The following is a 26,360-nucleotide window of genomic DNA, read 5'->3' as shown; positions in this document are numbered from 1 at the left end:
AAGGGAGTGTGATGATATGTGAAGTAGTTGGTCTTTCCCTCTATGCCTCCTGACCTCCTTTTCCAAAGACTGAGAATTGGCCTATAAAATTATTACTGAGGCATTCAACAGTAATAACAACTTGTGATACTTTATGGAGTCAGTGGGCCATCCTGAAAACAGGACCATTTCTGATAAGAATTGTAAAGGGAAATGGTTCTGAATTATATATACATTTGATTTATATGTGGATATTTGGAATTTAGAGGAAAAATGTTTATTGATTACTTTGCTAGGCACTTTGCATTCATTAGCTCCTATATGTCTCACAATACTATAGAGTAGGTATTTGCTCTAGGGTAGAGATGAAGAAGCTGAGGACTGGGATGTCAAAATGAAATATGTCTCTGGAAACAGGTCTGACATTTTCCAGAAATAACAGCAATAATATTATAATATAGTGTTTATTTGTACAGATCGTGTATATACCATGTTTACAGCCCTGCTATGAACCCAATTTATTTAATCCTCAAATAATTTTATGAAGTAGATATTAGTATTATTATGTTCTCATCCTGGTTTTTCCTCTTTTCTACATTCTCTGCCTTGGTGATCTATATTCTCATAGCTTTAAATATCATCTGCTGACGACTCCCAGATTTGTATTTCTTGCTCACAACCTCATATATCCAGCTGCTTTGTCAGCATCTGGATGTTGAATAGATACCTCAAACTTAAATCCCAAGCTGACCTTCTGATCTTCACACTCAAATGCTTCCCACACATGATCTTTCTCATTTTATGTGATAACAATTCAATCTGACTGGTTGCTCAGACCAGAAAACTTGGAGTCCATTTTTGCCTCTTTTAGGAAATTCTGCTGGCTCCACCCTCAAAGTATACCAGAAATTGTATCACTTCTCTCCACTGCTGCAGTTCCAAGTCACCATCTTTTTGTTTGTTTGTTTAGACCACTGTGGTAGCCTGCTAGGTTTCCCTGTTTCCATTCTTACCTCCTCCACAACAAGTCTCAGCACTGTACCAAAGAAATGGTTTTAATATCTAAGTCAGATCATGAAACTTGCTCTTTTTTAAGTCCTCCAGTGCCTCACCATCATACATAAAGTTTAAGTCAAGGTTCTTGAGTGCCCTACATAGACCTACCTGATTTGTTCACCTCTCCCACCCCAATTAACCTTTCAAATCTCCTCTTATTCCCTGTGATCTAGCTGTATCAGACATATTTCTGCCTTTGGGCCTTTGCATGGGTTATTCCTCTGCTTGGAACATGCTTTCCCTACATTTCTTCATTTTTAACTCCCTCACTTCCTGCAAGTCTCTGCTCAAATGTTGCCTTCTCAATGAGGCCTACCCTGACTGCCCTGTTTAAAATTATAGTCCCTGCTGCACTTCAGCTCCCCTTGCTCCGGCTCTGTTTCTCCAATAGCATTTATCCTAGCACACAATTTAATTTACATATTATATTTGTCTGCCTCCCCCCTTTAGAATGTAAACTCCACAAAGCAGGGATCTTTGTCTATTTTGTTCACTGATACGTCCCAAGTGTCTGGAATAGTTCCTTATCTAGAGCAGAGAATCAATAAATATTTGTCGACCTAATGAATTTCACAGATGAAGGAAATCAAGGCACAAGATAGTTAACTTGACTGAATTAGTAAGTGGAGGAGCTGGGATTTGGTTCCAAACACCAGAGTAAGTCTCAACCCCTACACTGCACTGCATCTCATTTTAGTCTTGTTGTGAGTTGGCGGATGAAAATGCGAACAAGTAGGAAAGGTGAACTATTTGATAATCACGAGTGGAAGAGAGGACATTTTGTGGAGGGACAAAAACGGATGTAGTACCAGAGCAGTAACTACTTTTAAAACACTTGTATAGTTAGTGTCACATTATAAAATTATACATGGATTTCAGCAAATACTCATTGTACATTTTTGCCTTTGTCCATGCTAGTTTTGGAAAAACCTACTCATCTTTACCTGTTAAATTCTGTAGCGACCACACCACACCACACCACAAAGCCTTCTCTGGCCTGCTTTTTCTCCCCACCAAAAACCTGAATATAATTTCTCCCTCATCTAATCACCCATTGTGCTTATTCTATATCTATACCTATATATATAATCTATATCTAAGGGCTCTTATCAGATTGAAGAAAAAGCAGTTAATTGGTACCATTCTACTAGACTGGAAGCTTCTTAAAGGCAGGATTTATAACTGTCCATTGTGAACCTTGTATTTAGATGTCAGTAAGTGGTGGTTGAGTTGCAGTTGTCTTTTGAGTACAGAAACGTTAGTAGAAGAAGAATAACATGTCAGGTTGGAGAGAGATGGAGAAATCTGTACCCATACTCAGTTTCCCACAGGACTGGTGACTCCCTTCTGGGACAGGAGGAGCTTAACTTTCCACAGAACCTGAGGTCACTAGGTGCTGGGCAGTGTTTGGTTTTTCCCAGACAACTGGCATCTCAAATCCAGCATGCCTGGTACCAAGACAGTCTGATTATCCCCTATTATGTATTGAGCAGAATACCCAGGCCTTGACACACTTCTCTGTATGATGATGACCCTGGCCTTTTACATTTTCTTCAGCAAAGCCCATTTATTTATTTTATTTTTTGAGAGAGAGAAAACACTCTTACGAGTGTTTTCATAAGGTTATATTTGATATGCTTCAAATTTAGAACACCTTACAATTCTATAGTAATTTCTAGGAATATAGTGAAAAATAATTTTGTTTGGAGTTGCTGATATTGGTTTTATGGCTTTTTTTCCTATTTTAGGAAAATCTAAAACAAATAAAAGAACAGATAGAAGATCATAAAAAACGAATAGAGAAGTTGGAGGAGTATACAAAAACATGCATGTGGGTACAGTTCTTATGGCTTTCTCATGTCTCAAGGGTCTGGTATGTTTGTGGGATATTCATGAAATGAAAGCTTCCACTGACTGTATCCTAATGTTCTCACTCCTCCATTTTTTTTTTCATTTCATTGTAGATAATTAAAAATTATACTTAACCACATAAGTAAATACAATATTTAAGTTTTGAAAATATAAACTTTCAAGTGGTGAAATTTTGGTATTGATATTTTATAGTAAAAGTTAAGACACGAAAGCTGATATGACCTAAGTATCCTACCACCAGAACTTTTATTTTTCATTGGCGTTTACTTATCACTAAGCCCACAATGAGTGCTCTGGTTATAGCGATCTATCCTTACTTTCTCAGTATTCAGAAAAATGTATCTTCTGGACCAACCAAGAATGATCAAAATCTCTTTGACCATGTGTGGTGCTAGGTTTATTTTATTGTATTTTTCGTCATTTAAATTTGATAAGCACTATTCTGTTCCCCTGAGATGCTAGACCACAATGGAATGTATCTTGTAATTAAATTTTGTTGTTTTTTTTTTTGCTATGCAATTTGTTGTTATTATTATGTAGGGATTGCTTGAAAGAGAAAAAACAGCAAGAGGAAACCCTACTGGGTGAAATTGAAAACACAAAATCACGAATGTCTGAAGTTAATGAGGAATTGAATCTTATTAAAAGTGAATTGCAGAATGCCGGAATTGATAGCCATGAGGGGAACCGTCAGCAAAAGAGAGCAGAGGTTCTGGAGCACCTTAAAAGACTTTACCCAGATTCTGTGGTAATTAGAAATGAATAGTTAATTGAAACAAAAAGGCTAAGCTTTCTTATTTGGGATTAAAAATGTTACCATTTTTAGGAAGCAGAATTATTTCAGAAATCTTTTAGTTTTGTGTTTGATTATTATATTCAAAACATAATAGTAAATAATTACAACATAATTTAAATAATTTCCAGTAGTGTCTATAGATAAGTAATTATTGGAGAGAAACATTGATGTGAATGTATTACCCAGAAAGTCCTCAAGTTACAACCAGTATCCCCAAAGGATATGGGTGCCATAAAATAGTCTACCCCCCCCCACCCCAGGCAGATAGCCTCAAACTGTATGTTCTTCATGGTTTCAATTTTTTAAAAATATTTTTTCAGTAGACATCATTGGCATACTTTTGAAACAATGAATTTTTATTCTGTAAAGCTGATTGTGTATCCACTTTTGCTAATGTATTTTATCAGCTCAAATACACCAATATCTAACCTATTGCTTGGGGTGTCAACTTCACAGAATTATTTCCTCTGGCATTAGGGTTGTGGCATCTGACTCTCATGTCATTAACTCCAGGTGCCGTCCTTAGTTTATGAGGGCCTGCTTTAACTTTTGATCCTGTTAGCCACTTGAACTGTTTTGAAACTGGTCTTGACTTCTAGATCGTGATGAAGGAGTAAGCCTGGGTCACAGAATCCTTCCCCCCAGTACCAAAGAAAATGGCAAAACTAGTTTTAAAAATGAGTTTAACAACCAAAGAAGGAAATGGCTATTACATCTAATGCCAGGACTTTAGAAAATGGTGATAGTCCATGATTTAAAAAAAAAAAAAAAAAGATTAAATGATAACATTTCTTGTTCTTAATTCTGCAGAAGGAAAACTAACAAATTGATTACTTTCTGAGAATTCTCACCTAGATTAAGTATTCCTTAATCTAGCAGGAAGCAAACACATATGTATTTGCTTCCTTTTGGTTAAAAAACTGGTGAATCAAGGAACATGTACCTCTGATGTTCTTAAGTGGAAGTGAAGGCCAATTCAAAGCCCTTTCCCAAAAATGGGATTTTCCCTCCTCTCCCATGGTAGAGGAAACTTGGTAAGGAAAAACTCAGAAGAAAGAGTGAAACAGGTATTCAAACAAAAGATACACACAGCCTCAATTCAGCTCTCACTTGCTCCTGTCCTCCAAGCCCTGAGATGCTAGGAAATAGATCAGAAAATACTTATTCCATCACCTGTTGCTCAGAGGAAATTACCATCTCAGTCCTAGGTGAGGCAATCAAAACAGTTATCCACCACAGCAACTTCAAGGTCTGAACAGAGCTGAACCTTAAACATAAGCAAGGTGAAAAGAATCAATATGTTAGCTATAGGTCCATATGACAATCAAGAGAAAGAGTAATTTAAAAAGCACTTAGAAGTCTAAGAGCCTAGTCTGGGAGAAGGTTACAGAACAAAATCCCCCGTAAGTAATTTGTGCTATGGACAATTTAATAAGAGCTTGAATTCATAAAACCAGATTCACATATGAGCTAAAACAAAAAGTAAAATGTAGAGCTATGAAAACAAATCAAGAACAAACAATATTACTGAACTAATAAATTGCAAGTAGCAAGGAGAATGGGTTACACAGATGAAAATCAAATTACTGACCTAGAAGAAAGATTTGAATTAATCACAGGTGAATGGAGAAGGAAAAACAAAGAGCAGGATAGTAAATATTAAAGACAATGATGGTCTATCATAAAGAAATTCGTATTCCTGAAGTAGAACCTATCAAATGAAGAAAGAGTAGAAAGATGTAAAATTGAATCTTCAGGTATTCTGGGGAGCATTGATACAGGATGGTTGACCTTCTGACCTTTTCTAGTAAAGGTATTGATGTTCAGTCTAATTTTTGACCAGTCTTCAGACCTCAGATAACATTTCTTCATAGGAAGATTCCCCTGACTTTTCAAGTCAGCCTGGTCCCTGTTACAAACTCTCAGAGCATTTTGTGCTTTATCATTGTATTATTGCTCTATTTTGTACGTGCTTGAAATTATTATTTATATCTTTCTTCCCTACTAGACTGAAAGCTTGGTGAGGTCAGAGTGTCTATTATGTTCAATAATGTTCACACACTGTCTAGCTGAGTATCTGCATGTAGTAGGTGCCTCATTAATTCTTATTTAATAACTAAGAGAGTGGATGAATACTATTATCATAGCCTTGTAAAATATTTTAATACTTTGGTAAGGCTAATCCCTCCACACTACTCTTTTCTTACGTGAAGTGCTACACCTAAATGGATACTTCATGATGAAACCTATGTCCATTTGAATAAGACTCTGTTCAAATAGGTTTATAATTTTATAAAATTAGTTTTTGGTCTAATGTGCCTTGTTACATAAGAAACAATGAATTATATGTTCCTCAATAATGTGTTTGTTTTTCTCTTTTTTTGAAACCTGTTAAGTTTGGAAGACTGCTTGACCTCTGTCATCCTATTCATAAAAAATACCAGCTGGCTGTTACTAAAGTTTTTGGCCGGTACATGGTTGCCATCGTCGTAGCCTCTGAAAAGGTAGCAAAAGATTGTATTCGATTTCTGAAGGAAGAAAGAGCTGAACCAGAGACATTCCTTGCTCTAGATTACCTTGATGTAAGAAATTTGTAATGCTTATTAAATAAGCACTTAGTGATAAAATCTTGTCTTTTAAAGTATGTCTTTATTGCCTAAAACTATAGTAGCGATTGAAAAAAATCATAGCTTGGATGCCAGTTAGTCATTCAAATGGCTGGTGTTAATGTATTGGTAGGCAAAGAATAGTAATTATTTTTTTCTTAAAAGATTTTTATTTATTTGAGGGAGAGAGAGCAAGAGAACATGAGCAAGGGGGGGGACAGGGGCAGAGGAGAGGGAGAAGCAGGCTCCGCACTGAGCAGGGAGCCCAATGTGGGACTCGATCCCAGGACCCCAGGATCATGACCTGAGCCGAAGGTAGACGCTTAACCAACTGAGCCACCCAGGCGCCCCAAGAATAGTAATTCTTGATTTAATATCATTTCTTCCTAATTTAGTTTTGCCGTAATTCTACTTGATTTTGAGGACATTACTCTAGCAGTATACCACCCTGCCTACTAGCCAGCAACTTATTTTGTTCTATAGCAAACTGTAGGAACAGTTAAGACATATGGTCTGTCCATGAAATGCCAACCCTGGGTCTCAACTGTTAAATACACAATCACAGATTTACATACATTGCAGTAAACACATATCAGCCCGTGGTGGAACAGACTAAATTTTGGGCCTTAAGGTATGTATTGAGAGGCTTTAAAGTATCCAGAATAAATTACTGCAGCAGGAACTTTGCCTTTATCATAGCTGGTGTCCTTTACTGGTTTTTTTATTGCCTACTAAAGAAAATGCTCCACTTGGTCCAGCTTTCAAGACCCTGAGCAGCAGTGGTTAGAGCTTGTGCCCTAGACTGGACTGCCCTGCATTTAACTCTCAGTCCTGCTTGTCATTAGTTCTCACTGGTTTCTTCTCATAAAAATGAGGTCATTCTTGCTGTTCTTCAGTAATCATTGCAGACGCTTTTTTTTTTTTTTTTCTATTTACAAACCCAGCTTAGAAGTCATGTCAAAGAAGGTCTGAAGGCTTTCCTGGTCATTTAAGCCTAAAATGATTTTCTGAGTTCCATGAAGTGCCACTCTTTTGACACATACGTAAATGGGTATTATCTCCCACTAGACGTTCTAATTTTGAGAGTATTGCTCATGCATTGCTTTGTCCTAACTGGTCGGTGGCAGAGTTGAATCTGGAAATTATGTCTTCTGGATTTGCTGAAGTATATTTTCTTTAAATGTTACATGAGCCACTGTTGGGATATATAGTTCATCAGTTTCTTGTCAAAATGTTATTATATATAAGTACGTACTGTTAATTTTTTTTGCTGTTATGCTTATTTATGCTTTTTGAGGATGTACTATTTGGTTTTTATTTTAGTGTATCTAATATATCAAGTATTTTTTAACCTTTTAGATCAAGCCAATCAATGAAAGATTAAGGGAGATTAAAGGCTGTAAAATGGTGATTGATGTCATAAAGACTCAGTTTCCTCAGCTGAAGAAAGTAATTCAGTTTGTGTGTGGAAATGGCCTTGTCTGTGAGACTGTGGAAGAAGCAAGGCATATTGCATTCGGTGGACCTGAGAGACGGAAAGTAAGAGGCTTACATCATACTTTGGGATAACTTGAAGCAGTATTTATAAGACTAACATACTATACACACACAAATATCTATATACACTTTCATATGCTCTCTTTTAGAAGGAAAACCAATGTAGAACCTAAGACAGTTATGGCTTTAGTGGTTGTTATATCAGTTGAGTTTTCAAAGAATTAATTTCTATAGTATTCCCCATACTCCCCATATAGTATTCCCCATACTTATCATAAATTATATTTTGGAAATTAGATTTGTTGTAATCATAGTCTAAAGCAGTTAATTTTTTTTTACTTGATATGCAATAAATGTTCTTGGTGAATCTCTGATTTTTCCTGGCATTCACAATATAGTGCATGTGTTTCTGAATACCAGGGAAAAGATTTTAGGTATTTATTTTAGTTCTTCCCTAGCTTAATGCAGACACTATCCTTTTACATGTTCAAGGTTTTAACACACTTAAAGTTATAGAAATAGCACAGTTGAAATGAGGTTACTGAATCCTAACCTCAAAGGAATGATTTTGATTTTAAAAATACTGTTTTACTTAGTCGAATAGTTGTATTTAGTTAAGCAATGTTAAATTCCTCAAATTACTTGACTTCTTTTTTTTTTAACTGCATTTGTGAAGTATAACCTAGTATCCAAGATCATAAGGTATGAGGTAAGACTGGTGATGCTACTTAGTAATTAATCACATGACTTAAGGCTAATCTCTACATTTCTAATTTTCTCATCTAAAATTGGGGAAATAGAGGCGCCTGGGTGGCTCAGTTGTTAGGTGTCTGCCTTTGGCCCAGGTCATGATCCCAGTGTCCTGGGATCGAGCCCTGAGTCCGGCTCCCTGCTCAGTGGGGAGCCTGCTTCTCCCTCTCCCTCTGCCTGCCACTCTGCCTACTTGTGCTCTCTATCTCTCGGTCAGATAAATAAATAAAATCTTTAAAAATAATAATAATAAAATTGGGGAAATAATAGCACCTATTTTGTAGGGTTAGAGGGTTAAATTCAGTAATAACGTGCACAGTGCCATTTGAGTGCCCAGCAAATAGCTCTCACAGAGTGCTGGTCATTTTTTTTTTTACTTGGTCATTTTTCTTTTTTACTTAGATCCGGAATGTCCACAGTTGCAAATTAATGCAAAACAGACTTTTCTTATTAAAAGTAGAGATTTTCAGTATTAAACTTATTAACTTATCTAACATGATTAATATTTCAGACATTTTAGTACTTCTATTAGTAATCTTTTTTTTTTATTATGTTAGTCACCATACAGTACATCATTAGTTTTGATGTAGTGTTCCATGATTCATTGTTTGCGTATAACACCCAGTGCTCTATGCAGAATGTGCCTTCTTTAATACCCATCACCAGGCTAACCCATCCCCCCCACCACCCACCCCTCTAGAACCCTCAGATTGTTTCTCAGAGTCCATACTCTCATGGTTTGTCTCCGCCTCCAATTTCCCCCCCTTCATTTTTCCCTTCCTACTATCTTCTTCTTTTTTTAAAATATATAATGTATTATTTGTTTCAGAGGTACAGGTCTGTGATTCAACAGTCTTGCACAATTCACAGCACTCACCATAGCACATACCCTCCCCAATGTCTATCACCCAGCCCCCCCATCCCTCCCACCCCCCACCATTCCAGCAACCCTGTTTGTTTTCTGAGATTAAGAATTCCTCGTATCGGTGAGATCATATGATACGTGCCTTTCTCTGATTGACTTATTAGTAATCTTAATGAGAATTCAATCACTGTTTTAGTAATCACTGTCATTGATTTCTACATATTAAATTTAAGGAGGTATAATAAGTGAGCTACTAAGGTTATTTTGCTACCTAATTAGGCTATAAATGATTTTTGTATCTTTGTAAAATATGTTTTTAAAACTGACTTTTGAAGATTTGTGTGGTCAATTTAAAGAAGTCACATGAAGATAAGACTTTATTCTTTCCTTCATTCAACAAACGGCTTACATCTTGTTCACAGTAACTAATGCTTTTCTCCTCTAGACCGTATCTTGTTTTCTTTTCATTATTTCAAAATTTCAATCTGCTTCATTTGTCTTATTTTTATCTTAAATATATTCTAGGGGCTTTTATAGTCTTCCTATTGTTATTATTCCACTTACAGAATTTTCTGTTTTAGGATGTGTAAAACATTTGGATAGATGTCACATTTTCACAGAAATTATCTGATGTCTTCATTTGTGCTTTTGGTTTTCCATGGACTTATCTTTCTATAGACTTGATATCATGTTTTAGAATTTTTTTAATTCAAATACTGCAGGTGAAATCACAAAATGATATTTTATATATAAACTACATACAGTATATATGCATATATATACATAATATAAGTTACAACAGTTCCGCTAGCTATAGTTTGGTCATCAAGATTTTTATGATAACTCAATTTTTAAATATTTTTTAATTTTACATAACAAAATTTTAAAATCTGGAATCTATTTGAATACATGTGATTATTCCATCCCTTCCCCTTAACCAGAGAAACAATTATTTGCTTCCTTTCCATAGACTGGATGATTGTTACTCAAAAAAGTATGTGAAATATCTATTTATGCTTTGCCCTTTAATATGGTGTAGCAAAAAACAGACCCAGAAAAGGTCATTAACTAGCTAATAATTCATGAAAAGATCATTTTTCCAAAAATTACACACGTTGAACAAGAGAATAAAATGCAGGGTACAGAAGGTTGGAAAAAATGGTACCATCTGGAACAGAATATGGCTGAATCTAAACTTCATACTTTATATCAGAATACATTTCAGATGGATTTGAAGTATAAACGTAAGAAATGACGTTGTAATTATACTGAGAGAAAGCATGGGGGAATTTTTCCTTAATGTCAGAAATAGCAAGACCTTTTCAATATGACAAAAAATCCAAAAACTATAAAATGTGGGTACATTTACATAAACCTAAAAAATTTTTCCATGGCCAAAAGCACCATAAACAAAATCAAAAGACATGGCAAACCAAGGAAAACGTTTACAGCTCATGGTAAAGAGCAAATTTTCCTATAAATCAACAAGGAAAAGAACACGAAGTAGAAAAATGGACAAAGGATATGGATAAACTTATTTTATTAAAGGAAATATAATTGTTCTTAAATATGAAAACTCATCCTCACTTAAAATATGGGAAATGCCCATTAAAATTACTGAAATACTATTTTCACCTGTCAGATTGATCAACATTAAAAAAGTTTGATAACACTTTATGAGGAAAGAGGCCCTCCCATTTACTGCTGTGGGAGTATAAGTTTGTATCAGCTCCATGTTGTGGTTTTTAGGAACTTCACATAACAGATAAACTCACATGTATATGAAATGATATATATACAAGATTTATTTATTGAACCATTTTGTGTAACAGGAAAAATTGGAAACAATCCAGATAAGACTAGTTCAATAAAATTATAGTGCTTTCATAGAAAGGAATACTATGCAACCTTAAATAAGAATAAAGTTTTTTATAGACAAGTATGAGACAATCTCCAAGATCTATTCAGTTTTTTTAAAAAGTAATATGTAGACTAGTATATAGTATGTGACCATCTGTGTAAAACAATGGGGAAATAGATGTATGCATGTATATGTTTATGAAAAACATTTCTGGAAGAATCCATAAGAAATTCACAGCATTGATTACTTCTTGGGAGAGCACATGGGTAGCAAGGGCCAGGGGAGTTTTTCACTCTACAGTCTTGTATCTTTTGGACTTTGAAATATCTGACTATCTTATCCATTCAGAAATAAAATGTTAAAGTATATTTTTCATACGAATGAAAGGCAACTTTAAAATATATATATAATCCACATAACATAAAAATTATAGATGCTACCTTAGCAATTTATAACACTGAAACTCTATTTCTTGAAACAGTTGGAAGTTGATTCAGTGAAATGGTTGGTAATCTTGCAGAATACGTTTTTAATGCCAAAGAATTTTTTTTCTACCCCATACCATAGTCCCTTGAACTTTTATTTAATGTTATTTAAAAATTCCTCTAACTCCTTATTTTAAATGAAATCCCAGTTGTGTCAGCCAAGTTATTTTTCAGTAATGTAACCCCCAACATAGGCATAGGACTACTGCCCAGGCCAACTAATGTAAGCTATAAGTCAAGGAAATTACAGGCTGGAGATAAAAATTATAGTCCTTCTGGAATAGGAATTTGACTGTAAATCAAATAAAAATAGGTTATCCAAGACTACATTAACCTTTAGAAGAAATAAATTGTTTTAATAAACCCAGGAACTATTAAAACCCCTAACATCCACAAATTCTATGAATTGTTGCTCACTACGTTTTTGGAATTGAAGGAGGTATATAACATGGTGGTTGAGAACGTGAGCATAGATGTTTGACCAACTTGGACTTTAGTCCCTGTGTATGGCCTTAGGCAAGTTACCTAATATCTCTTAGCCCCTATCTATAAAATGGAAATAGTATCTACCTCGGTGGCTTGTGAACATGGAATCAGAGCATAAATGCACTACATGGAGCGCAGTACATGCGATATAAATGGTTGCAATAACAACAGCAACAGTCAACCAAGCAATAAAGTGAAAAGAACCTCAGAAAATCGTTGTTTGTACCCCTGCTCAAAGAGGAAAAGTTGACTTGCCTGAGTTTGGCAGCTGGGAAGAGGGTGCTGGCACTGTAATCCCACACACAGTGTGGCAGGTTCTTAGTAGCACAGAGTTCTTGATACACTTCTTTCCAAGCTAGCCCCCATAGAGGTTCTTTGTCAGTATTATGTTTGGTTTTAATCAGAAATAGAAGTTAATAAATGTGCAGTTTAGAAATTTTGGAAAAGAGACCTCAAAAAGGAAAATGAAAACCATCCCTAACTTGTCTCCTAGAATAGAGTTGCCAAAGAAGATATTCGGACATACTTATATTCAAAAACTATTCACTGTTTATCTGAAATTCGCATTTAACTGGGCATGCTTATTTCTGTTTGCTAAATCTGACATCCAGACTCTAGAAGGATCTAGTGTGTACTATGGTGTCTATGCTGTATATTTAGAAATCAGTTTTATCCCTTAACTTTTGTAAGTTTTGTTTTTACATGTAAATTGGGTTTTTAGTATGAGATCAAATATATATTTTTTAATTTAATTTTATTATGTTATTTACCATACAATACATCATTAGTTTTTCATGTAGTCATCCATGATTCATTGTTTTTGTATAACACGCAGTGCTCCATGCAGTACGTGCCCTCTTAAATACCCATCACCAGGCTAACCCATCCCCCCACCACCCTCCCCTCTAGAACGCTCAGGTTGTTTCTCGGAGTCCATAGTCTTTCATGGTTTGTCTCCCCCTCCGATTGTCCCCCCTTCATTTTTCCCTTCCTTCTCCTAACATCCTCCATGTTATTCCTTATGTTCCACAAATAAGTGAAACCATATGATAATTAACTTTCTCTGCTTGACTTATTTCACTTAGTTTAATCTCCTCCAGTCCCATCCAGTTGATGTAAAAGTTGGGTATTCATCCTTTCTGATGGCTGAGTAATATTCCAGTGTGTATATGGACCACATCTTCTTTATCCATTCATCTGTTGAAGGGCAACTCGGCTCTTTCCACAGTTTGGCTGTTGTGGACATTGCTGCTATGAACATCAGAGTGCATATGGCCCTTCTTTTCACTACATCTGTGTCTTTGGGGTAAATACCCAGTAGTGCAGTTGCTGGGTCATAGGGTAGCTCTATTTTTAATTTTTTGAGGAACCTCCACACTGTTTTTCCAAAGTGGATATACAAACTTGAATTCCTACCAACAGTGTAAGAGGGTTCCACATTCCCACCAACAGTTTAAGAGGGTTCCCCTTTCTCTACAACCTCTCCAACATTTGTTGTTTCTTGCCTTGTCAATTTTTGCCATTCTAACTGGCGTAAGGTGGTATCTCAATGTGTTTTTGATTTGAATGGCTAATGATGATGAATATTTTTTCATGTGTCTATTAGCCATTTGTATGTCTTCTTTGGAGAAATGTCTGTTCATGTCTTCTGCCCAATTTTTATTTTATTTTTTTAAGATTTTTTATATATTTATCTGAGAGAGCATGAACGCGGGGAGGAGGGGCAGGGCAGAGGGAGAGGGAGAAGCAGACTCCCTGCTGAGCACAGAGCCTGACGCAGGGCTCAATCCCAGGACCCTGAGATCATGACCTGAGCTGATGCTTGACTGACTGAGCCACCCAGCTGCCCCTGCCCGTTTTTAATTGGATTATTTTATTTTGGGGTGTTGAGTTGTATAAGTTCTTTATATATTTTAGATCCTACTCTTTACTGGATATGTTATTTACAAATATCTTCTCCCATCTAGTAGGTTGTCTTTTAGTTTTGTTGATTGTTTCCTTTGCTGTGCAGAAGGTTTTTATCTTGATGAAGTCCCAAAAGTTCATTTTTGCTTTTGTTTCACTAGCCTTTGGAGATGAATCTTGAAAGAAATTGCTGTGGCCGATGTCAAAGAGGTTACTGCCTATGTTCTCCTCTAGGATTTAGATGGATTCCTGTCTCACATTGAGGTCTTTCATCCACTTTGAGTTTATCTTTGTGAATGGTGTTAGAGAATGGTCGAGTTTCATTCTTCTGCATGTGGCTGTCCAATTTTCCCAGCACCATTTATTGAAGAGACTGTCTTTTTTCCATTGCATATTTTTTCCTGGTTTGTCAAAGATTAGTTGACCATAGAGTTGAGGGTCCATATCTGGGCTCTCTTTTCTGTTCCATTGGTCTGTATGTCTGTTTTTGTGCCAGTACCATGCTGTCTTGGTGATCACGGCTTTGTAATATAGCTTGAAATCTGGCAACGTGATGCCCCCAGCTTTGTTTTTCTTTTTCATTTCCTTGGCGATTCGGGGTCTTTTCTGATTCCATACAAATTTTAGGATTGTTTGTTCCAGCACTTTGAAAAATGTCATTGGAATTTTGATCGGGATGGCGAGATCAAATATATAGTTACTTAACTTTTCTTCACTTTTTTTGGTGGTATCACTTCTGTATTTTAATTTTAATCTGGGATTTATTTTGATGTATATTGTTAGATGTAGGTATTAACTTTCCCCCTAAATGGATAATTACCTGCCCCAACATCATATATTGAATAATCTTTCTTTTTCTACCTGCTTAATTGAATTCAGTGATTTCTCGTTATAATAATCTGGATTATTATACTTGGTTCTTTTTTCACCTACTATAATTTATCTCTAGTATTTGTAGCTATCTTATTGCATATTTATATTTATTATAATAATCTTTATTATAATTTATAGAATCTAATTTCTTTCAGAAAATAATCAAAATACACCTTGTAAATAAATAAGTAAAATATTAGCCCACAATTACTGTAAAATCAGCATGTCTAAATTTATGTTCTTTCTAACTCTTGATCTCCTGTATTTAATTTTTGGTACTACTCTTCTAGCCAAATGAAGTTCTGGTTTTTCCTCAAGGATTTCCTTGTAACCTCTCTAATCCCCAGGCTTTTCTGATTATACCTCCTAAACATTTTTCAAATCTTTTTCCTTTTTTTCATCCTAGCTATTATTGGCTGATTTCTTACCATCACCTCTAACTCACTTGGACCAATCCATTTTCCAAATAGTTGCCAGAGTGGTCTATTTAAAACTCCTGTCTGACCACTTCTCTCTCCTGGTGCTATCACCCCATTCAGTGCTAATCCGACTCCGTGCCCTCCCAAAACCCCCTCAGTCCTCAGTTGTACTCAATCCCCATTCTTCCTGTGGCAGCACACAAAGAGCTCCACCATCTGCCCTGCCTACTGGCCTCACCTCTAAGCTCTTCCTTAACTCTCACTTGACCTTCTAGGAATTCTAAACTCCTTATGTTCCCTCTTTCCTTACCCCACCCCTGTGGCACGTGCACACACACTATCTGTTCAGGTGTCTGTGCGCCACTGCCAACGTTCTGCCACTGTCCTTCTCCTGGCTGCGTCTCTACCTGTCTGTGTCAGAGACTGCAGCTGCCTCCTTAATATCCCTCTCCCTTTTATCCATGCTAACAGAAACCTGATCTTACTGTGTAACATCTGGGAGGGGCCACTGGAAGTAAATGGCAGTCATCAGTAGGCCTGCCAGGAAAGTTTCTTAATAGAACCCTTTTACTTTCTTTCTTGAAACATAGACATGATAGCTGGTGCTGTAGGATTCTCCTGGACTACAGAATGACTTTGAAAATTGTCGTATAAGAGATACTGACACACACATCACTAGTGACACATAGTCACATAGTAAAGTAAGCTTTATGGAGAACTTAAAAGCAGAGGAGCTTATGTGGGTCTTCATCTTTCATTCAAGAGAGGTATGGTTTGGCCAGGCAAAAACAACATGAGCTAAAAGTGTTCCAGGACAGGGATGGTGCCTCCATACCACTGGACATTTTAATGGAGAAGTTGGAGGAGTCAGTGGAATGTGTAACAGTGGGCTTCCTGGTCAGGGAAACTAACTGCCTTCCTGACCAGAGAGAACTTCCCATTAGGAGCTCACTTTCCATGCCTCTGCAGTTGCCAGCCAGTAAAGATCTAGTGTTTTCCAAAGAGCCATTTCAGACCCAATGAGCAAACTCATTGCCAGGCTAGCAGCTGGGAAGGAAGGGAGCCCCTAAGGCCTTCCAGAAAATAAAAAGGCCATCTCCCTTGAAGAGTAATCCAAATACTAAGGATGACAGAGCAATAATATATCAGGAGTCTGGGTTTTGTTAACTATGGCGCCGCCATACAAACCCTGGAATGCGTACTTATGTAATTGTGAGAGAGAAAGAAACTGTTTTCTGCTAAATATAACTAACTTCTAACTAGTTCCTCTGATATAATGAAAATCTTCCCCTCTTCGGGAAGCTCTCTGTGGAGGGTCTGGGTTGGGACCCCCCAGTTTTATGCTTCCAGATTACTCTGAGTATGATTCTAGCTTCTCCTTACTTTCTGTTGTAATGTTATGTTTCTTTCCCTACTAGCATGATTCCCTGGGGGTCAGTACCATATGTCACTCCCTTTGGTCGCTCCGGTGTCAGTATAGAATGTCTCAAACACAGCAGCACACAGGGATGGTTTGTCTGAATGAAGGAATGAATGAGACTCCTCTGTTGGCTTTTTTTCCCTAAGCTCACATTGCTGGTTTTAGTCTTCCACAGGTGGTCCCCTCCTGCTTTCGTTAAATAATTAGAAACATTTGTAAGACATTGAGAATCATTTATTCCATAAAGCATAATCACAAGACTATAAACTTGAAGCTATTTTATACCTTTGACTCCATTTAAATTTTTTTTGGTCCCGGTTTCATATGCACCTTGGAGAATGCGCTATGTTTGGTATCCTAAAGTTGCTAAGGCTATTTTCATAATATGCCATTGATGTGATAACAGATTCTTCAAAATATAGGATTACATAATGCAAACTATTTGATATTAAATACAAATATCCTTGGTGTTTGCTTCTCAATATTGAATATGTTTGGAGCTAATATATAATTTATTTTTTTAAGATTCTTTTTTTTAAGACTTTATTCATTCATGAGAGACAGAGAGAGAGGCAGAGGGAGAAGCAGGCTCCCCACAGAGCAGGGAGCCCAAAGCAGAACTCGATCCCAGGACCCTGGGATCACGACCTGAGCCGAAGGCAGACGCTTAACCGACTCAGCCACCCAGGCACCCCAATATACAATTTATTTTGGATCTTTTTTTTTTTTTTAAAGATTTTATTTATTTATTTGAGAGAGAGAATGAGACAGAGAGAGAGAACATGAGAGCGGGGAGGATCAGAGGGAGAAGCAGACTCCCTGCTGAGCAGGGAGTCCGATGCAGGACTCGATCCCGAGACTCCAGGATCATGACCTGAGCCGAAGGCAGTCGCTTAACCAACTGAGCCACCCAGGCGCCCCTTATTTTGGATCTTTTTAACTGCTGCTAATTTGTTGTCTAGAATTGCTTTGGGCTTTAGCAAAACAGGATGTTTTATTTGTGGTTTGTTTATTGGCTAGTGTCCCTTCATAAACTAGGTATTTTATTAGTAAATTTCAGTAAGTGGTTTTCTCATCTATAAATTCTCAGCTGTAAAAATTGCCATATTATATCCTATTTTTATCTTCCTTATGTACATTTCTCTAGGATAAAATATTTTTAATTTTACAGACAGTAGCTCTTGATGGAACATTATTTTTAAAATCTGGGGTGATCTCTGGAGGGTCAAGTGACTTAAAATACAAAGCTAGATACTGGGATGAGAAGGAGATAAAGAACTTAAGAGACAGAAGAGCCCAGCTTATCCAGGAATTAAAGGTAAGTCCATGCTGTAAAAGTTGTGGAATACTAAGCTGTAGAATAATTGTGTTTTAAAATTAATTTTTGTGGTCATAAAAGTACCATGCCTATAGTTTAAAAAACCCCAAGTAAAGCAAAATAGAATAAAGTTAAAGACAATATTTCTCTTACCTGTCCTCATATCTCAGTGATACTTGCTAAACACAGTTTGATATATAGCTTCTGGAAATTTCCTCTGTATATGCAAGTATATGTATTATTTTTCCTGTTTATTTTATGATGGGCTTTTGCTACAAATATTGTTTGCAGCAAGCTTTTACATTTACCATTATAACAAGGACATGTTTTTATCTTAGCATACAGAGAACCACTTATTTTTACTGAATCCTGCCTGGTATTTCATTGTATAGGTTGTGTTTACTTAACCAGTCTCCAATAATGGACATTTTGGGTTTTGCTATTACAAGCGAGGCATCATTAAACATTCTTCAGAGAAGGAGAATAACCAGTACCTAGGAGTATAAATTCTGTAGCCACGCTGCCTCAGTTTCAGTCCTGGTTCCGCCACTTACTAGGTACTTAGTAGGACCTTGGACAAGTTACTTAACCTCTCTGTACCCTAAGTTTCCCACCTGCAAAATGGGTATAATAAAAGTATCGTCCTTTTAAGTTTAAGGATTAAATCACATAATCCAGTTAAAATACTTAAAACAGTGCCTGGCATGTGTGAGTACTATATAAATGTTTGTTGTTATTATTTAAAATAACTTTATTTGTATAAATATATCTCTAAGATGAATTCCTATATGTGGAATTCTGGGTGTAAGCATATGTGTATCTATTAGATGTTGCCAAGTTCCCATCAAAAGAACACTTGTAGTAGTATATGTCCCTGGATTGCAACACGAAATATTAGCAGATATTTCCATCTTTGCCAATCTGATTGGTAAAAATATATATATGACCCAATTGTTTGAGTATGCATTTCTTAAATTATACCTGAGATTGAGCATTTCTGCTTGTTTTATTGGTTCTTTGTAATTTTTTGTTCAAACTCCGTATTTATCTCCTATGCACATTTTTCTATTAGGTTGCTTATTATTTTATTACCTACTCTAAGAATTATTTGTATAATGAGTAAATTAGTTCTTAGTCATATATGTTGTAAATATATTGTTTGACTTTTGTTGGGTTGATTGAGGTATAATTTATATACAATAACCGCCACCCATTTTAAGCGGGTGATTCAGTAAGTTTGGACAAATGTGTGTAGTCATGTAATTGCCCCCACAATCACAGAATATTTCCATCATACCCTGGTTTCTTTGTAGTCAGCCTCCTTCCTGGACCCTGGACTGAGAGTGGGGATAACAATAGCGCATCTTTCACAGCACTGTTGAAAGGGTTAAGTAGGTTAAAAAATGTAAACTTGATAGAACACTGGTAAGTGCTCAGTAAATGTGAGATATTATTTAGAATATCCATGAAACACTTTAAAAAACTAATTACATGCTTGTCCGTAATGCAAACCTCAGTAGCTTTTTAAAAGGTCATCTTGATTATAATTTAATGAAGTTAGAAGTAGTGACTAAAAAATTTTTGTTTGCATAGAAATTAAGAAATGCACTTTTAGGTAGTTTGGGGATCAAAGAAGTAATCAAAAGGCAAATTACAAAATGTCTCGAAAGTGGTAAATGGGAAGTCTTTGAGACACATATAAGCTACATCAAAAGGAAATACCTCCATTTTTAAAGAAGAAAGATGAGATATAGGGACATTTATTACTTTAAGAAACTAGAACAACCACAAAACAAACAAGAACTCATAATGGAATTTTTTTTAAAGATTTTATTTATTTGACAGAGAGCGCGCAAGCAGGGGGAACAGCAGGCAGAGGGAGAAGCAGGCTCCCCGCCGAGCAGGTGGAGCCTGATGTGGGGCTTAATCCCAGGACCCAGTCGCTTAACCAACTGAGCCACCCAGGCGCCCTAATGGAATTTTTAAAGCTGAATTTAGAGAACAAAACAAAAGAGAAAAGGGACCAGTGAATCTAAAAGCTGTTCTTTTGAAAGACTAATAATAATAAATTCTTTGCAACTCTAATAAAGGGAGGAAAAGTTAGAAGCAAAAATAGACTGGGAACAAAAAGATTAAAATAATTTAAAGAGAATCGTATGAGCAAATAACTATGTAATAAAAAAATTGAAAGCCTGAAAGAAATGGAAGATTTTCAAAAATATATAATTAAAAATACATATATAAAAATAAATATATAAATAAAGATTGACCAAAAAGAAGTGCGATGTTTGAAAAGTTAGGCACTGGCAGGCAGCGGTTAGTCTGCTGCCCAGCCCCTACCCACAGCGTCTTCCTTTCTTTCTGGGCTCTATTAAAGAATCATAAAGAACAAAACAACTAGATTTCCCAAGTTTCACTGTAGCTACCAGTGGCCATGTGACAGTTTTAGAGCTATAAATGAAAGTGTTGGTTTCATCTCCTGCATTTTCTTCTTCCTTACTGGAATGCAGTCAGGAGGCCTGGAGATGCAGCAGCCATCTTGTAAAGAGACAGCAAGATGAGGATGAGGCCATTGTTCTAAGAAGCTAGAAGTTATATGCCATTGTTGAGGAACTGCATTACCCTAGACAGCTTTTGTGTGAGAATCATAAACCCACATTTGTTTTAAAGCTTCTGTTAGTTGAGTGACCCACCATTGAAAAAACACATCAGGAACATAAAATAGCAGCTATGGAAAACAGTATGAGTAACTGGGTACACATGTATTCATGTGAAGACTAGGAGTAAAAATACAGAACAACATACCTACACTAGGGAGTTAATGTGGTTGAGTAATGGGGTGGGTGAAGGAGGAAGAGAAGGTACTAAAAGCAGGGCTGATCCCATTTATGTCACTTGTGTGCCTTGGGTGGAACACACACTTCGCATTCCTCATTTTTCACTCCTGTTTCCTCCTAGGAAGTGTGTTAGTCTTTGAGAGTGTTGTAGGGCATTGTGGTCCCTCCAGATGGCTTGTGCACTTAATTGCCAGTCTCTTATCAGAAGGGGGAAGATGGGGTGTGGGTGACTTATGACACGTGAAAGTGCCTTTCTGTTGTAAAATGTTCTATTTCTCTCCCTTTTTAGGATTTAATGAAGATACTTCGCAAGGAAGCAGATTTGAGACAAATACAGACTCTAATACAAGGAACTCATACACGACTCAAATATTCGCAAAGTGAACTAGAAATGATTAAAAAGAAGCACCTTGCTGCTTTTTACCGGGTAATGTGGGCTGACAGAAAACTTGGTGGAGACGAGAACCAGGACAGAGAATTTCAGGAATTACATTTATGTAGCATCATGTAATTTTTACACTTTACCCCATGATTGAGATTATATTTTAGTTTATTTTTATGGTTGTTAATCTTGACATACAGCCGTGCCTCCATTTACCTTATCTCAGGGATGCCCCCTTTTTTTAAAAAAAGATTTTATTTATTCATTTGAAAGAGAGAGAGCACAAGTGGAGGGGAGACAGAGGGGAGCAGAGAGGGAGAGGGAGAAGCAGACTCCCCGCTGAGCAGGGAGCCCCATGTGGGTCTCAGTCCCAGGACCCTGGGATCATGATCTGAGCCGAAGGCAGACGCTTAACCATCTGAACCACCCAGGTGCCCGTGGGATTCCCTTTTTATTCTAAAAGATACCTTCACATATGTTTGCTTCACTGTATAAAGGTAAAATAGCTATGTTAAAAAGAAATCTTTCTCTTTTGTAATTAGGAACAATCTCAGCTACAAAGTGAACTACTAAATATTGAGTCTCAGTGTACTGTGTTGAGTGAAGGAATCAAAGAACGGCAACAAAGAATTGAAGAATTTCAAGAAAAGATAGATAAGGTCATGAATGGTGTATTTGTTACTGATTGACACGTAAAATATAGTTCTAGACCAGATACCCGATATAGGGCTTCTTGAATATATGCTAAAGCAGTTTGATAAGTGCTTAGTTTTATTGGTTTGCCAAACGAGTTTGTTTGTGTCTTTGGAGAACTACTGTTGGCCCTCTCAAGAGATAATGACCAGTGCATAGTTACTCTCTTCTGCTCTCCAGCATCTCCTTGCCCATTGTAAAAATTACAGCTTCTTTCTTCTCCCACTGACCTTAACACCAGAAAGAACCTTTCTTTCAGATTATCTTTTTAAAAAGTTACTCATTCCCTCAGTAATTATTTCTTGAACATTTATTATATATACCAGGCACAGTGCTTGGCTCTGAGGCAACAAAGATTTGGTCATCTAGCCTCTGCTTATAAAATGACAGGAACTTTCTGGCTTAATTCATTCTGCTGTTGATCCTCTCTAATCCTTAGAAAGTTGTCTGTCCCACCATCACTTAATAACTTCCACCCATTGCTTTAGTTCTGCCTTGTATCACAGGATTTGAAACCACACCTCCGTTGCTCCTTAATTAACTCTTTTCCAGGTTAAGTACCCCTGATGCTTTAATCATGGATTTAAGACCAGCTCTGGTAACTATCCTCTGGGTGCTCTGTTGTTTGTCAATGCCCAGAACAAAGTTTAATGTCAAAATACTGTCTGACCTGTACAGAGTCCTGTGGGACTCAACACATAGAACTATAACTTGCCATAGTTTTTATTATGTAGTTATGTAAATTGTAACTTACCACTGCATCTGTCATATCCCATTCATATTTAATTTATATTCAACTAAAATCTGAAAGTTTTTAACATGTCCTGCTGTTTAAAACAGGTCTCTCTTTTCCTAAAATTGTATATAAATGCAGGGCCTTAAAACTATTGAGGTTAAATGTTGTTTTGTTGGATTTGGCTCATTCTAGTTCTTCCAAATCTGTCTGAGTCTTAATTCTATGCTCCAGTCCTTTTGGCTTCTACTGCCTGAGACTCTATATAGTATCACTCCTATCTAAAGAATATCTTATTTATTGATGTAGAATGTTGTATTACGGTGTGGCTAATGTAAAGGAAATAGTTCTAACTTTGTTTCTAACACTTCATAAAACCAAAAGTGTTAATAAGGCCAATTATGAGCTTTCTTATTTATTTTTTAGAGTAAGAAATTTGAAAACAGAGGATATAGTTTGAGGAGTTAAAGAAAAAAAACAACAACACTGGTTCCTCAGAGTATGATAATGCTTTTCGGATTAATTTTTGGCCTAATATAGGAAATTCTTGGTGGGAAAAATTTAGGTTTAAGTATTGTCTGTATACTTTCTTAAAATTAATTATTAAACCAGTTGTTTTGAAATAATTTAAAAGGTAGAAGATGAGATTTTCCAACACTTCTGTGAAGAAATTGGTGTGGAAAATATTCGTGAATTTGAGACGAAACATGTTAAACAGCAACAAGAAATTGATCAGAAAAGGTATTTTTATTAGAAGATGTTAGTAAGCAACTTACACATACATAAATGTAACTGTTATTTCATTTTTTTAGAGATTTATTTATCCATTTTAGAGAGAGAGTGGGGAGGGAGGGGCAGAGGGAGAGAATCTTCAAGCAGACTCCCTGCTGAGTGCAGAACCCAATGCGGTGCTTGATCTCATGATACGAGATCATGACCTGAGCCAAAACCAAGAAGAGTTGGATGGTTAACCAACTGAGCCATCCAGGCTCCCCTATAACTATTATTTCTTAATTTAAGGGAATTGTGCCTGAGTGAGTCTTTATTTCATTTCATCAAGAAATAGCTAGTAAACATTCATTATACATTATAAAGAGATACAATTCTTTTATTCCATAATTTTTTAAAGAGAAAAAGCATAAATATACAAAATAAGAAAATGGGGACATAACTACACACATAGCAGTTACTTAAAAAATAGTAAGACAATAATTTATTTCTCTGTAAATATCCATGTATGTGGATAAAATTGATAATCTTCAAGAAATAACATGTTCCCAAGATAGAAAAATGTAAGGAGGCCAGCTGCCATAGGAAAAAAACTACCCATCATTCTCTTCCCCAGATTCACCAGGCATATATGGTTTCACAAATGAATCATCCCAGTAAACTTTAAAGGCACAAGTAACTTCAACATTTAACATTTAAACAAATGTTCAATATTTAAACTGCTTCATAGTATAGAAGAGGAAGAAACATCTTTTTGTGAAATGAACACAATTTTTAATAATATTGATGCAAAAATTTTAAAAAAAGGTATGTACAGATACCATAAGAAACTCTAAATCATTCTTACCTATAAATAACCAAATAAAATAAGGTTACCTAGAAACAAGCAGTAAAACAACACAGCAAAAGAATACACCATTATCTAGTGTAGACTTCATTCGAGAAATAAAAGGGTGGTTCAGTATCAGGAATTATTGCTGTAATTTGCCATATTAATGATCAAAGAAGAAAAATAAGAAGACGAAGAAGGCACTTGACGGAATTCAGCATCCATTCTTGATTTAAAAATCCTAAAATGTGAGTAACTGTTACATGAGAAAAGACACCCTATTCTTTTTTTAAATTTTTTTATTTAAATTCATTTAGCCAACATATAGTACATCATTAGTTTCAGATAAAATACACCTTATTCTAAGTCAGCATCATGTTTTCATGGAGTAGCACTAGAAGTGTTCCTAGTAAAGTTAGAAATGAGAATAATATTTGGTATCACCACCATTACCTAACGCTCTTCTGGAAATCCTAGTCCATTGAGTTAGACAATAAATATAAATAAGGTATAAACATTTGCAAAGGAGGGAATAAAACTTCCACTATTTGTGGGTTATATGGTATATATCTAGAAATTCCTAGAAAACAAATTAGAAACTGAAATTCTTAGAAAACTGTTAGAAACAAAAGACTTCAGTAATGTGGCTGGATATAAACATTAATATGAATACTTTAAATTAAAAATTAATATAAACGTTAATTTAAAAATTTTTAGACTTTCTGTATAGAAACTACCAGGAAGATAATTTGTAGGGAGAAAATATCTCAATTATTAAGAGATGAAAAAGGTAAAATACTTAGTACTTAGGAATAAACTTACTAAATGTGAAAGTATATAAAGAAACTTTCAGGGGCACCTGGCTGGCTCAGTTGGTGAAGCATGCGATGCTTGGTCTTGGGGTTGTGAGTTCGAGCCCCACACTGGGGATAGAGTTTACGTAATAAAAAAAAAATTTTTATAATATTTTAAACAAGACAGAGAATAATCTTGAATAAAAATAAAAGGCATACTAGTTTTTTCATAAGAAGATTGAACATTATAAAGAAGTTGGTTCTCCCTAATTTAATCTCTAATTTACATATCATCTCAATACATGTATGGACAAGGATTTTTTTAACTAGATAGCTGATTCTAAAGTTCACATTCAGAACTAGCTAAGAAAAATCTGGAAAAGGTAATGAGAAAGGACTAGAAGTCCCAGATTTTAAAACATGTATAAAGTTGGATTAATTAAAATCTTGAGGTGCTTGCTCACAAGTGGGAGTCCAGAAATATACTCAGATCTATAAGGGAAATTTGATTTAATATAAAGCTGGAATTTCATATCAGTGGAAAAAAATATACTCTTCAGTAAATCATGTTGGGAATACATGTGTTTGCAGCCTGGAAAAAAACCTACTTGGATCCCTGTCTCATTCCTTAGATTAATGCCAGCTGAATTGAAGATTTCAATAAATAAAATGAAGGCATAAGAATACTAGAATAAGTCATAAGAGAATTTTTAAAAATAATCTCAGATCAGAGAAGGTCTTTCAGTATGACATAAATCCTGGAAGCCACAAAAGAAAAGAAAAAATGCAAATGTATGAAATAACGTGTTTTGCATGGCAACAGCACCATGAAGAAAATCAAGACAAATGACATTCTGGGGAAAAATATATGTACATGTATGTGTTTAGAGATCGTTAAGAGTGGTTGCCTCTGAGGAGACTGAGAGGGAGAGATAGAGATATTTTACTTTTTGTGTATTCTTACATCTTTTTAACTTTGTACCATATCCATGTATTATTTATTTGAATATAATTGCATTGGAATTATGACTATAAATTCTGAATTGAAGGGTACAATAGTGATGATGACAAGGTTGTATTGTAGGTCAAAGGACAGTCCCTTTGCCCAAGGTATAGTCATTTTATATTTAAAAGGAGTAAAAGTCATGCAGAAATAGGAAACAAAGCATTTATGA

At 35.8% G+C, this 26,360-nt stretch overlaps 1 protein-coding gene across 2 annotated transcripts in view; it reads left to right on the top strand.

The window, feature by feature from the left end:
• Positions 1 to 26,360, top strand: part of SMC1B (structural maintenance of chromosomes 1B) — a 67,314-nt gene that overhangs the window by 18,354 nt on the left and 22,600 nt on the right. For both annotated transcript variants that reach the window (XM_032416424.1, XM_032416423.1), the window contains exons 8-15: positions 2,784 to 2,866; positions 3,448 to 3,655; positions 6,100 to 6,285; positions 7,669 to 7,848; positions 18,042 to 18,188; positions 21,315 to 21,452; positions 21,950 to 22,066; positions 23,468 to 23,574. In XM_032416424.1, coding sequence (XP_032272315.1) covers positions 2,784 to 2,866; positions 3,448 to 3,655; positions 6,100 to 6,285; positions 7,669 to 7,848; positions 18,042 to 18,188; positions 21,315 to 21,452; positions 21,950 to 22,066; positions 23,468 to 23,574 — 1,166 coding nt within the window. The remainder of the gene's footprint in view (positions 1 to 2,783; positions 2,867 to 3,447; positions 3,656 to 6,099; positions 6,286 to 7,668; positions 7,849 to 18,041; positions 18,189 to 21,314; positions 21,453 to 21,949; positions 22,067 to 23,467; positions 23,575 to 26,360) is intronic.

Source organism: Phoca vitulina, unplaced genomic scaffold (assembly GCF_004348235.1).
Source record: "Phoca vitulina isolate PV1807 unplaced genomic scaffold, GSC_HSeal_1.0 scaffold19, whole genome shotgun sequence".
NCBI lineage: Eukaryota > Metazoa > Chordata > Mammalia > Carnivora > Phocidae > Phoca > Phoca vitulina.
This window is presented reverse-complemented; position numbering and strand designations above follow the sequence as displayed.